Source organism: Chelonia mydas, chromosome 7 (genome assembly GCF_015237465.2).
Source record: "Chelonia mydas isolate rCheMyd1 chromosome 7, rCheMyd1.pri.v2, whole genome shotgun sequence".
Lineage (NCBI taxonomy): Eukaryota > Metazoa > Chordata > Testudines > Cheloniidae > Chelonia > Chelonia mydas.
This window is the reverse complement of record NC_057853.1, coordinates 34,373,486-34,386,362: the sequence shown is the minus strand read 5'-3', so window position 1 is coordinate 34,386,362 and position 12,877 is coordinate 34,373,486. Positions and strand designations below refer to the sequence as shown.

At 43.2% G+C, this 12,877-nt stretch overlaps 1 protein-coding gene across 5 annotated transcripts in view; it reads left to right on the top strand.

The window, feature by feature from the left end:
- The first annotated feature begins 3,524 nt into the window (after window positions 1–3,524).
- Window positions 3,525–12,877, top strand: part of FBXW12 (F-box and WD repeat domain containing 12) — a 28,856-nt gene continuing 19,503 nt past the window's right edge. For 2 of the 5 annotated variants that reach the window (XM_037905654.2, XM_037905655.2), the window contains exons 1-4: window positions 3,525–3,846; window positions 7,509–7,546; window positions 9,435–9,598; window positions 10,856–10,977. In XM_037905654.2, the coding sequence (XP_037761582.1) occupies window positions 3,754–3,846; window positions 7,509–7,546; window positions 9,435–9,598; window positions 10,856–10,977 (417 nt within the window). In that variant the 5' untranslated portion in view covers window positions 3,525–3,753. The remainder of the gene's footprint in view (window positions 3,847–7,508; window positions 7,547–9,434; window positions 9,599–10,855; window positions 10,978–12,877) is intronic. The other 3 variants (XM_043550447.1, XM_043550446.1, XM_043550448.1) reach the window with 3 other exon arrangements.

Sequence of the window (12,877 nt, the reverse complement as noted above, 5' to 3'; positions counted from 1 at the left end):
TTTTGAAAGTTTAAGTGATTAGTTTTCCCAAGACAGAGAACTCTGAACTCCACCCATATAGTAAATTAGAAGAATTCAATGAGCTTTGTTACCCTTTTTATACATCACGTTACAAAATCCACCAGACTATGTTATGTATGGAAAACAATATATTTTGTTCAAATAACAGGAAGCACAGAGTTAACAAAACTAATGAGTAAAAGTTTTGTATTAGTCATGTATCATGAAAATCTAAGTTATTTAAACATTTATTGCAGCAATCAAATCTTCTGCTGAAAAGAGATAACTTACGTTGTTTATTTTCTCTCCTGCAAACTGCAGAGGTTAAAAGAACAAGTATGAGCCTGTGTTTTAGCAAAGAAGTCTCAGCTAGATATTAAATTTAGAAGTTTAATTCCAGCTAGGTCCTTATATGTAAAATCTGTTTTGTGCTGGTTAAACTTACTCTTTGCAGGTGGGCGTAACTGACACAAGATGTATGGCAGGTGGCTGGAGACATAGGGCTCTCTGCTTCTCTCCATCTCGATGTATGTTCAGTCTCTCCTCATGGTTTGTTCTGGTCCTCATGTATTTTCAGACAATTCCACAGTTGGATTTGGTCACTGGAACCAGCAGGAATCCATGGACAACAGTCAGGTGTCCAAATAATCCTCTTGGGGTGCAAAGATGTTGTCTTCTCCACCAAAAGGGTAATTCTGCCTCTCTAAAGGGCTGATTTACCAGTTCTCAACTCTTGCTAACTAGACTCCGGGAGGAATTTGTGTTTCCTAGACTAGGTTTTTTCACTTTGCATTTACCTGTGTAGTTAAGTACAATCTAATTTTGCTGGGCCATCGGGCTGCGGGTTTTCCTTCACCTCCCATCTTCACTTTCACAGTTTCTCTTCTTCTGACTTCTTCTCCCTCTGCCAGAGTCCTGTTTCTGCTGCTTTCTGACCTGCTTTATCTTAATTCATTACCCTTTCTTGAACCGGAGACCTCTTTAAGCTGCTTTCTTCTTAAAAAAAAACAAACAAAAACCCAAGTCCCCCCAAATCCTGTAGCTAATGAAGCATAAAGGATAAGGTCTCTCTCTTTCTTTGTCTTCTATGGGAAGTTTCAGTAAATGGCCTTGTCATATTATATGGAGGATTCTTCTAGTCACATCTAAGAGTCCTCATTTAATATACTCCTTATTCTGTCAAAAACAGACTGCCCTTTACTCCCTACTTTCTCCAGGTATGAATTAATTTCAGCTAAAATCACATTAAAACTTATTTCACCAGTTTTAAAGACATGATCCTATAGCAAAAAGTATTTCCCTCCTCCTCCCCAACCAACCCAATATTCCCATTCCTTGTGTGTGTGTGTCTGAACGGATGGTCTCCTACACTTAACTACTTACCTATCTTTCTCCAAAAAAAGAACAGGAGTACTTGTGGCACCTTAGAGACTAACAAATTTATTAGAGCATAAGCTTTCGTGAGCTACAGCTCACTTCATCGGATGCATAGAATGGAACATATAGTAAGATATATATATATATACACATACATACAGATAAGTTGGAAGTTACCATACAAACTGTGAGAGGCTAATTAGTTAAGACGAGCTATTATCAGCAGGAGAAAAAAACTTTTGTAGTGATAATCAAGATGGCCCCTTTAGACAGTTGACAAGAAGGTATGAGGATACTTAACTTAAGGAAATAGATTCAATATGTGTAATGACCCAGCCACTCCCAGTCTCTACTCAAACCCAAGTTAATGGTATCTAGTTTGCATATTAGTTCAAGCTCAGCAGTTTCTCATTGGAGTCTGTTTTTGAAGCTTTTCTGTTGCAAAATTGCCATTCTTAAATCTTTTACTGAGTGGCCACAGAGGTTGAAGTGTTCTCCTACCCGTTTTTGAATGTTGTGATTCCTGATATCAGATTTGTGTCCATTTATTCTTTTGCGTAGAGACTGTCCGGTTTGGCCAATGTACATGGCAGCGGGGCATTGCTGGCACATGATGGCATATATCACATTGGCAGATGTGCAGGTGAACGAGCTCCTGATGGCGTGGCTAATGTGATTAGGTCCTATGATGGTGTCACTTGAATAAATATGTGGACAGAGTTGGCATCAGGCTTTGTTGCAAGGATAGGTTCCTGGGTTAGTGTTTTTGTTGTGTGGTGTGTGGTTGCTGGTGAGTATTTGCTTCAGGTTGGGGGGCTGTCTGTGAGCGAGGACTGGTCTGTCTCCCGAGATCTGTGAGAGTGAGGGATCATTTTTCAGGATAGGTTGTAAATCTTTGATGATGTGCTGGAGAGGTTTTAGTTGGGGGCTGAAGGTGACAGCTAGTGGCATTCTGTTATTTTCTTTGTTGGGCCTGTCCTGTAGTAGATGACTTCTGGGTACTCTTCTGGCTCTGTCAATCTGTTTTTTCACTTCAGCAGGTGGGTACTGTAGTTTTAAGAATGCTTTAGAGAGATCTTGTAGGTGTTTGTCTCTGTCTGAGAGCTTGGAGAAATTGCGGTTGTATTTTAGAGCTTGGCTGTAAACAATGGATTGTGTGGTGTGTCCTGGATGGAAGCTGGAGGCATGTAGGTAAGTATAGTGGTCAGTAGTTTTCCGGTGTAGGGTGGTGTTTATGTGACCATCGCTTATTTGCACAGTAGTGTCCAGGAAATGGACCGCTTGTGTGGATTGGTCTCGGCTGAGGTTGATGGTGGGATGGAAATTGTTGAAATGATGGTGGAATTCCTCAAGGGCTTCTTTTCCATGTGTGCAGATGATGAAGATGTCAACAATGTAGTGCAAGTAGAGTAGAGGTGTTAGGGGACGAGAGCTAAGGAAGCTCTCCAGGTTTCCATCATGCTCACTTTCTTCTTTCACTCAGTATAGCTGTAGATCACAGTAAAACTTGTAGAAAAGCATTAAAGCAAAACTACAGCCTAAACCCATAGAAACTTTGCCCCCAGGCTTTTAGCCTTCCCCTTCCACTAGCTACCCTAAGTCTTCTTGCTTGGCTCCCATCATATGTCATGGTCCCTCCTCTAGAGGAAAGAATACTTCTCTGGTGTTTTTGGATGAGACAACACCAAGGTCATGACCATGGATGGTCATTAATTGTTCCATGGCACTTTCAGTAAGAGGGCAAGGGTGTCTTTAATCTTTGTCCTATTTCAACTCAGGTAACTGCATTCTGGCTATGGATAGTCCCCCTGTCATTTCAGCCGGATCAAGGATTCACCTTCACTGCCTGCCCTAAGTAGAGATGTGATGTTATTGTAACCTAGTCAAGCTACCATGTGCCACCCTAGAAGTAGCTGCATCTCAACACTGGGTGGCCCACTCTGCTCTCACAGGTAGGGATGAGAGGATGGGGCCTTGACACAGGTTGAAGGAAGTAAAGGAGAGAAGGGGGCTTGGGGCTTAGAAAGAGGATTACAAATGGGCACAGAGGACAAGCCTCAAACAAAGTATTTAGTCCTGTCCTGAGCAGATTGTGCCCGCGCCCGGAGCGCTGCGTTACACTTTAGCAGCCCTCGTGCAACTAGCTGGCCGCGCCCATGAAGTATTTTGGCTGGCAGGGGCCCCGCGCGCTGTGCCTGGGGCAAGGGGCGGTGCCGGTGTAATCAGCGCAGCCAGCTGATCGCCAGGCGCCCTAGCTCCGCCCCGGAGCAGCCGCTGTAGCTGAAGCAGGACGCTTGGTCCGGAAGCGGAGAGACGTCAGGCCCAGGCGTGGAAGCGGCCGGGCGCTCCCCGGCGCGGCGGGGGTGCGGGCTGGAGATGGGCAGCGAGCTGCTCACGCTGGACTGCCTCGTCCACGTCTTCTCCTACCTGGAGGCACCGGATCTGCTCCGCGCCGCGCGGGTGAACCAGGTACCCAGCTGGGGCTGGCCGCACCCGCGGCGGGGGGCGCCTCGGCTCTGCTCCAGCGCCCGCAGCCGCGCGTGTAGCGCAGGGAGACGCGGGCTCGGTCGCACCCCGTTGGCAGGACACGGGTGGCGTCTGCTCAGCCCAGCCCTGGGGGCCGCTGCACGGCCCGTGCCCCTGGGGTGGGGGCTTCTCTCTTTTCCCAGACACGCTGCACCAGGCTGGGCGAGCCCTGGCGCTGGAAGAATGAAAGGGCCTTTGCAAGCCCATTTCCTAGAGCTCCCTGTCCCGCCAGAGCTGCCTTAGCGCTTCTCCCCACTCCCGGGGATGCCTTTTCCCACCAAAGTTTCAGAGTAGCAGCCATGTTAGTCTGTATTTGCAAAAAGAACAGGAGGACTTGTGGCACCTTAGAGACTAACCAATTTATTTGAGCATACGCTTTCCTGAGCTACAGCTCACTTCATCGGATGCAGTGGTTCCTGTTCTCCCCCCCCCCTCCCCCCCCCAGTTGCCTGCCACTGCACCTGAGCACACCCTGCAGGGCAGCAGGGGAGCCTGCTTCACAAATAAAGTACCTGCGTGGCCCTGGGGGGTGTTTGTTTTGCCCTGACATTTAGAAACTCCAGCAGAGCGGCCACCAGCACCAGCTATCTGAGCTGTGAAATTGACAGCAGGCTGGAGCAGGGGTGCTGTCATTGAACCAAACTGTAAACTCTGTATATAATAAAAGGAGTACTTGTGGCACCTTAGAGACTAACAAATTTATTTGCGCATAAAGCTTTCATGAGCTACAGCTCACTTCATCGGGCATCCGATGAAGTGAGCTGTAGCTCATGAAAGCTTATGCGCAAATAAATTTGTTAGTCTCTAAGGTGCCACAAGTCCTCCTTTTCTTTTTGCGGATACAGACTAACACGGCTGCTACTCTGAAACCTATATATAATGGAAATCGCTTAAAGCCAGGGGGTGCAGCAGCACCCTACCCTCCCCACCAGTAGTTCCAGCACCTGCGGGCTGGAGGAGCACACACAAGTCTGGAGACAACCATCATCACTACACATAAGTGTTCCCTTCCCACCCTTCATGACCACTGGTAATGGGCCTCTCCCTTGAGCCAGCCTTTCTTTCACCTCCATGATCACCCCACTCTGATCCATGCTCAGGGCTGCAGCCCCAGCCTCTCTGAGATCACACCCCCATGAGCCTGCAGGTTTTCTCTTCTCTAGTCTCTGCCTGGCAGCCATGGCAGAAGAATTGCGTATAGCATGCTATCGCATCCAAACTCTCCATACTCCCTATGCTGCATCCAAGCCACCAGGGGGGAAGCAGCTGTTGCCAGAGGGGTGGGAGGGTCAGGGCAGAGAATGAGGCAGGGGAGGATAAAAAATGGAGGGCAGCAACAGAAGCTGCTGCAGGATCTCTTAACCTCCCCTAGCAAACACCATCTTGTTTCTGCAATGTGGAAGCACATAGGCTCCTGCCTAGCCCCCGTGCCTGCTCCTACTCTGTGGGGATGAGCAGATCTTGAGGAGGAAAATAGGGACTCGTTCATAGTGACACAAAATGTCAGGTGCTCCTGCTAGTGAGCACAGCAGGGACCAAGTTTGGGATTGGGTGTACAGCCATTACAGCAGCTGTATGCCAGTTGGGGATCCCCTTTGGATTCTCCAGAATGACTCAAAGCAGCTAGACCAGGTGAGAAAGCTAGTCTGTTTTATTTCACACTTGACGCAAAGCTCTGCCCATCCCATGTGATCTGCAGTAATGGTTTATCAGTGATAACTGTAACCAAAAGACTGATCCTCTCCGCTGGAATAGAGAGGAAGCAATACCTACCAGGTAAAGGACAGCACTGGGAGCCAAACAATTTGGGCTGTTTGCCTTGCTATGCATAAAACTCCTGTCTAACTTTCAATAAATTGCTTAACTGTGCGCCGAGTTCCCCATTTAATATATGGAACTCAGACTTCCCTACCTCACCGGAGAGCAGTGAGGCTAAATTCATTAATAAAAGTAAAGCACTGTACGATCTCTGGCTGGAAGATTCTATAAAATGCAATTATTAGTAGCATTATTTATTATAATGCAGTGCTTATTTTGTAAACAATTTCTAAGAGCTGCTTTTACACAGATGGCAGTTGATTGGCAAACCACTGAAGCAAAGTTCAGGAGATTATTTTATTTGAGCCAGTTCAGAACGAGCACACTGAGTACAAAGTCTTGAGTAAACCCATCCTAGACGGAACTGGGAGCAGGGGGAGAGAACAACAATGAAAAATATCAGCTTGACGTTTCAACTTCTCTGCTGTCAGGAATCCAGCTGCAGTGTGTAGTCCATCCTGCTGTTGGGAAATGCTCTTTCCAAATGAATGTTTGTCACTTGCAGTGTGTTCAGAGTGCAGCTGTGCATATGCTTGCTGGTATGAGCAGCCAGGATTGCATTAGACCCATCCTGCATACCTTTTAAACCTGATATATCAAATTGGCACTTTCCTTTATATATTTGAGGCCTCCTGGAGGAACCTGACAGGTACCTACGTTGAGATGTCACTCATCTTTTGAGAATCCAGTTGCCATGTTTTAGGTTGGCAAGAGATCAAGACTTTGCTTTGGTTGGCCCCAGGGTGTGGAATACTCTTTAAACAATATATAAGGGTGGGTGAATTGGTTTGGTTTTTCCCCGAAGGCATGTGTTTGTTATGGCCACTGTTGGCCCCATATTTATAACCTCTTTTCCTCTATTTTTATCCTTGTGTCACAGGTCCTCCGTCTGTTCTTTTCATCTGCAGGTGGCAATAACCCATTTTAATGTTACAATATTAACCTGCTTTTCTGTTTTAGATTGCTTTTACTGTGCTATCTTAAATACCTAGATGGTGCAGGATGGCACTCTTTAAATAGTTATATAGCTTTTAGTATGGCGAAGTAAACAGACATACAGATAAAACATGTGTACACAAACACTGAAGGAAATGTCAACAAAATACAATCTTGAATAGTTATCTAGCACATTTCTGAATCGGTAGTATACTCCATATTACTGTGTTCTGTATGGCTTTAATATCCTACACTAAATGTGCAGTGGGTGGTATAAACTGAACTGTTAACAATCCTTTAAGATCTATACACTATCTCTATCTGATCACATACATTCAGCTTATTGGATCTTGTAAAAATGAGTTTTTACTCTCCATTTGATGTTATTTCTGCTAGTAGCAAGTTATTTGGGTGTTCGAAGCTTAGATCTTTATTGATCTTTCACGTCACAATAATTATTTTCAAATTTTGGGATTAAGCCTGAACTACTTAACTAAAAAGCTTGCTAGGCCAGTCCATATACATATGTCCAAATTTACAAAACTTTGTTCATGATTTTAACTGTATAATTCCTATAAAAATCAATGTAAAACTATAACCAATTAATTGATTTGAAAATTCCCCCTTACTGTGTTGTGCTAAACATTCAAACAAAATGTAAACTTTAAAAGAGTGATGATTCAAAGAAATGGGGGTGCACGGCAGACCTAGAAAGATTTCCTGGTCCCCTTCCCTCTTCAATGACTGGTGTTATCTTCTCTTTTCTGTCAGTCACAGTAACACTGAAAAGTCTGAAACTCAGCTTCCTTCATTCTAAAATGTCTCATCTTTCTCCCTTCCCTTTGTAATAGGCATGGAACGAAGCCGCAGGCACAACTTCCCTATGGAGGTGAGTGCCCCTTTTAGTGTTTCAGGGAGTCCAGTCTGGGTATTGTAATAGCTGACAAGCTGCAAGGTTGTCTTTTTGGGGTAGCGTGGGCACTGCCTGGGGTTCCCTGCTCAGTGTCCCGCATTGGCATTCTTTTATAGCCACCTGCCCGGTACTTTTGCTTTGCCTTTTTTAGTAGCCTTTGGTTCCCATTTTGGCACCTCCTTTCCTAAGAAGGTGGTCATTTAGTGTTCCTGTGGGTGGGCCCTTTCAGGGGCTTCATGGCTACCAAGTTCAAACAGACCAGTCCTGCAAGGTGCTGAACATCAACTTGGGTGCCCTCACCCCTCACTGACTCTGATGGGGACTGAGAGAACCCAGTCTCTCTTGGGGCATACACAGAATGAGAAACCTGGAAATACTTGTGACCCAAGAATTTAAACTACATAAAGTTGAAGAGCATACATGGTGGACAAAGGGCTCCCAGGCTTGATTGTAAGGCATGTATATGTGTGCGCACACGGTTTTTCAACCACCATAGTGTTTGGAATCCATTCCCTTTGGCTGATATGAAACTATAGCCACGTCATACAAATACCACCTTATTTTAATAACTTTGTTACTGCTCTGTAATAAGAGCACCCCTCCAGTGCTTTGGGCACCCTGGATAATCTTTTAAAAATACAGTAATGAATAAGGCAGACCCATCTGTTACCTCAGCAGCAACACAGTTAAGTTATAACTTAATTGGCATCCGTGTTAGCACAGCCTCAGTCTAGCCTATGGCCTCACTGCTATCTTCCAACTCTTATAGAGATTTTCCTTCTAAGTACATTGACAGGGCAGGGTGGGGAATAGGGTGACCAGATAGCAAGTGTGAAAAATCGAGACAGGGATGGGGGGTAATAGGCACCTATATAAGAAAAAGCCCTGAATATCGGGACTGTCCCCCTATAATATCAAGACATCTGGTCACCCTAGTGGGGAAGCTTCTGCTGCCACCAAGTGGGCTGTATCTATTCAGCAGACAAATACAGGCCTTTGGTCTACAGGCTGGCACCTTTCATTAGCATGTTTTCTTTTAAATTATTTACAAATAAATTAATAAATTCCAGAATTAGGAAAGAACAGATCAGTTCAGGTTCCGGGAGAGTTTACCACTATTGGCTGGGAGCGTGTTTACTATCACAGGGACATTTTCATTTTAGGTGACCCTATTTTGAGCTTACAAACCTTGTTTTCGTACAGTCAGACTCTCCAAAGGTCAGGCACTCCCTTGTAGAGGTTGGGGACATCTTAGAGGAAAAACTGGTTCTCAGTCACATCTTTCCACAAGTGCCTTTATAGGGAGTAGAAATTGTGCTTTCTGGGCCTGATCTTCTGCCTAATAAAGTCAGTGGAAAAGCACACAGACTCAAGTGCTGCTGAATCACACCCACTCTGGGGATTGCTGTAAGTCTCTCACTGACTGTCCGTACTTCAGGAAGTTACACTTTCACTCAAACAGTTCTAGAATGTTTTCTCCAATGCGTTATATGCAACCGGGCTTTTTTTTTTTTTTTTTTTTTTTTTTTTTTAACATTTTCAGCATGTTGCAGTGAGCAAAATAGCGGAGGCAGACAAATCGATGTTTGTACTCTCAATCCATGATGGCGTTTCCTTATTTCCATCTCTTCATATTTCATGATGGTAACTGCAGGGTCTTGTTTTGTGACTGGGGAGGAATTCCCTTTCTCCACTGCCGCATCTTAAATTCCCCAAGTAAATAACAAAATCATGCTTTTATCCATGACAAATATTTGGATGTACCTAGCTAGTGACATCCAGCAAGTGTGAATAGTTAAGAAAAGTGTTGCAGAATGACCATCCCCTACTTTTAACTGAATAGTGTCACCTTTATGTTTCATAGAAGGATGTGCCTAGATCGTTGGACCTTTTGCAATATTTCCAACCTGACTCCCGGTATGCAGACATGGAAACAGTACTATCTCCACCGCTCCAAACTTGAGCATGAAATGGCATCAGGCCGGCCATCAGCTGATTATATATGTAGGTCCATGAGGGGGCATAAAGGTATGTGAGAAAACGGTAAAAAGAATCGTTACTTCTGTTGTTGTAAGGTGTTTTGTACAAATGGATCCAACCCCTCATGGGATCTAGGCAGACAAATGCTTTATACATTAGCAATAAAGACTTTAGCAGCCTGCAAAATTGTTGTTCCCAATTTGAACATGCATTTTTTTTACATGCAAATCCCACAAATCCAAAAGCTGGAAAGTTTTACTGGTACAAAACCATGAGGAAAAACTTCAGGTTCAGTTGAAGCACCTTGGAAAATTGGCTGTATGGTATGATGGGGTGTGCACAGAGCCCTGAATGTTTTAAAATTACTAGCTTCATCCCATAACATTTTGCAGAAAATGTCGTCTTCAAAGACAGTGACATAAAACCAAATAAAAATCTCATCTGTTATTCCATGCTGCTTAAATAAATTCTCTCTTCACTGATAACTATGGCCAGACTTTTAAAGGGAGTTAGGTGCCTATCTTTATCTTTAGACACACATACACCTTTTAAAAATCTGGCCCTATATCCTCTGAGTTGCATGTCACCTTCAGTGAAGTCCAAATTAAATAGTACCCACACATAAAAATAAGACTGGACTCTGGATTCCACACACAAATAAAAGTTGAATCTAACTTATTATATTCCCTTCAGCTAGTGCAATTTACCCTTTAATTTCATGCTAACTCAAGCCATGAAGGCATCATATTATAAAACCAACTAGAATGCAAGTTTTGGAATACATCATATTTTCAAACAGTAAGATTGTCAAGCAAAGGGTTAACAGTTTTAACTAAGCCATTTTATTACTACCCAGGTATTATTCTGAAGTTATTTGCTGAAATAAATATTGTTTAATCACCTCGTCAGCATCGGGAATAATTTATGTGATTTATTTTCTCTCCTGCAGACACTTTTGTTGTTGTTGTTGTTGTTGCATGAAAAGTTTTTTTTATTTTGACTGAACAGGTTTTGGATAACAGCATGGGCTACGCTAATAAGTGAGTCATCACACTCATGAAAAATGGAACACTCTATCTACCGTTCCTCTGAATATTAGGAACAAACTACTAGGCCGTGTTTGAAAGTGCAGAATGATAACGTGCCAGGAAGCAATCCAGACCTCCCCAGATTTGCATCCCCATTCTGCTTAATTCCATTAGTCTCCTATTTAATGCTTTGCTGGATAGGGGCCTTACTGTTCCTGGTGGGCATGAAATTAGTTGACAGTCATACTGATATTTTTGTTGTATTTTATTATTGTAGGTAAAATAGTTGGTCTGGCTTATCTCTCAGACAACGAGCACGTGTTTGGCGCTGGAAAGCTGAGGTCTGTGGTTTGCACTGCATCTACTGATGGCACTATCCGAGCATGGCAGGTCCAAGAGGTGAGATGCACACTCGTTTACAAGTCCAGTGTCACAATCAAGAATAGCGATACAATCATTTAAAAAACAATTATGTATCCAACTCCTCTTACACAATTTGTTGTTCTAGAATAGCTCTAAATCATCAGAAGGCAATAGTTAAAATACAGGTCAAACATTGCCCATGCTTTTCAATTCAAACTGAGTGAACTATTCCAAAAATACAGATGCCATAAGATGGCTAATATGTAAATTAGGAAGGGGGACTACAGATAACCCAGTTTTTGTTCCTAGTGTCATCTCTCTAATGTTATGCAGGGGGAAATCGTGGCATTTTTTAATGTACAGAAGAGAACACTCACTAGTTTTAGTTTTGGGGCCATACCTAGATCTTAAATCTCTTTGCCATCCACACTGCATAGTGGCCCAACCTCATCCTTCCTTTTTATTTACATAAAAAAAAACCCCTATGATTTAATTTCCTTGGCAAGAGCTAATTCAGCTTGACTTTTAGCAATTCTCATTTTATTCTTACATTTTTCTAACTTTTACAGTATAGCTTTGTTTGCTGATAAGCCCCTTTTCCCGTTCCCTATAAGCTCTCTGCTTCTTCCTATGAACCTTTTTTGAGGTGGCTATTCATCTAGGGGGGGTCTGGAACCTTTCCCTACAAGTTTTGCAAAATACAGATTGTTTTTGTATAGTTGATTTGAAGAAATTTCAAGCCTCTTTCGGATTTAAGTCCTTGAGCTCTTCCCTCCAACTGACTTAAAGTAATTTCCTTACTTTCCCAAAGTCTGCCCTTTGGAAATAAAAAAACAGAGTTGATGACATGATTTGGGTTGTCCTTCATTTAATTTAAAGTGAATCAATTTGTGATCACTCAATCCAAGATTATTTCCTATGACCTGCTTTTCTGTGATGTCTCACTACTTAACAAAATTAAGTCTAAAATTGCATCACCTCTTGTTGGTTCAGTGACTATTTGATGAAGAAAACTGTCATCTATCACATCCAGGAATAACTGGGCCTTACAAGTATTAGTAGTATTTATTCTACAATCTATATCAAGGAAGTTTAAAGTTTCCCATTATGACACAAGTCTGCAAAGTATTTCTCTAATAATACTGAAGTGATTGCTATCCATAACAGAGTCTGACTCTTCGAGTCTATAGCAGACCCCTAATACTATCCCAGGAGAACCTCCTTTTACAACCCTTCCCCAATGTGATTTTGACCCAAGCAGATTTTGTCTGTACTATCACTTCTTTAAGTTTACAGCTTTGTTGATGTGCAATGCTACCCCACCATCTTTACCTTTATTCTTCTCTCTCTTAAACAGTACATAACCTTCAATACCTCTATTCCAGTCATGAGTGCTTTTCCACCACTTTTCTATAATCCCTATATCTGGTTTAACCTCCTGCACCAGTAGTACCAGTTCCTCCATTCTGTTGCCCAGATTCCTTGCATTTGTGTCCAAGCACTTCAGTTGTTTCCCTCAGACCTCACCCAGTTTTCTAGCTTGTGGTGTTCCCTTATCCCTTACTATATCTTCTGTTAGCTGATTTTCCTGCTCCATGCCTGGCTTCAATACACTGGAGACTTCATGAGCCTCTTGCAACCTCATCTCCTAGTTTAAAGCCCTCTTTAGCAGTAGTGCCAGTCTTGATCACAAAAGATTAACACCCCAGGTACTCATGTGGAGTCCATCAGTTGGAAGAGACAGAGGAGGAAAGAGACCTGGGCGTATGGGTCAAGAACAGGATAACTGAGTCATCAATTTAATGTGGCTGTGAAAAAGGCAAATGCGATCCTAGGATGTATTAGGAGAGGCATTTCCAGTAGAGACAGAGACAGAGAAACAATAATGCCATTGTACAAAGTACTAGTAACACCTCGCTTGAGATACTGGATACAA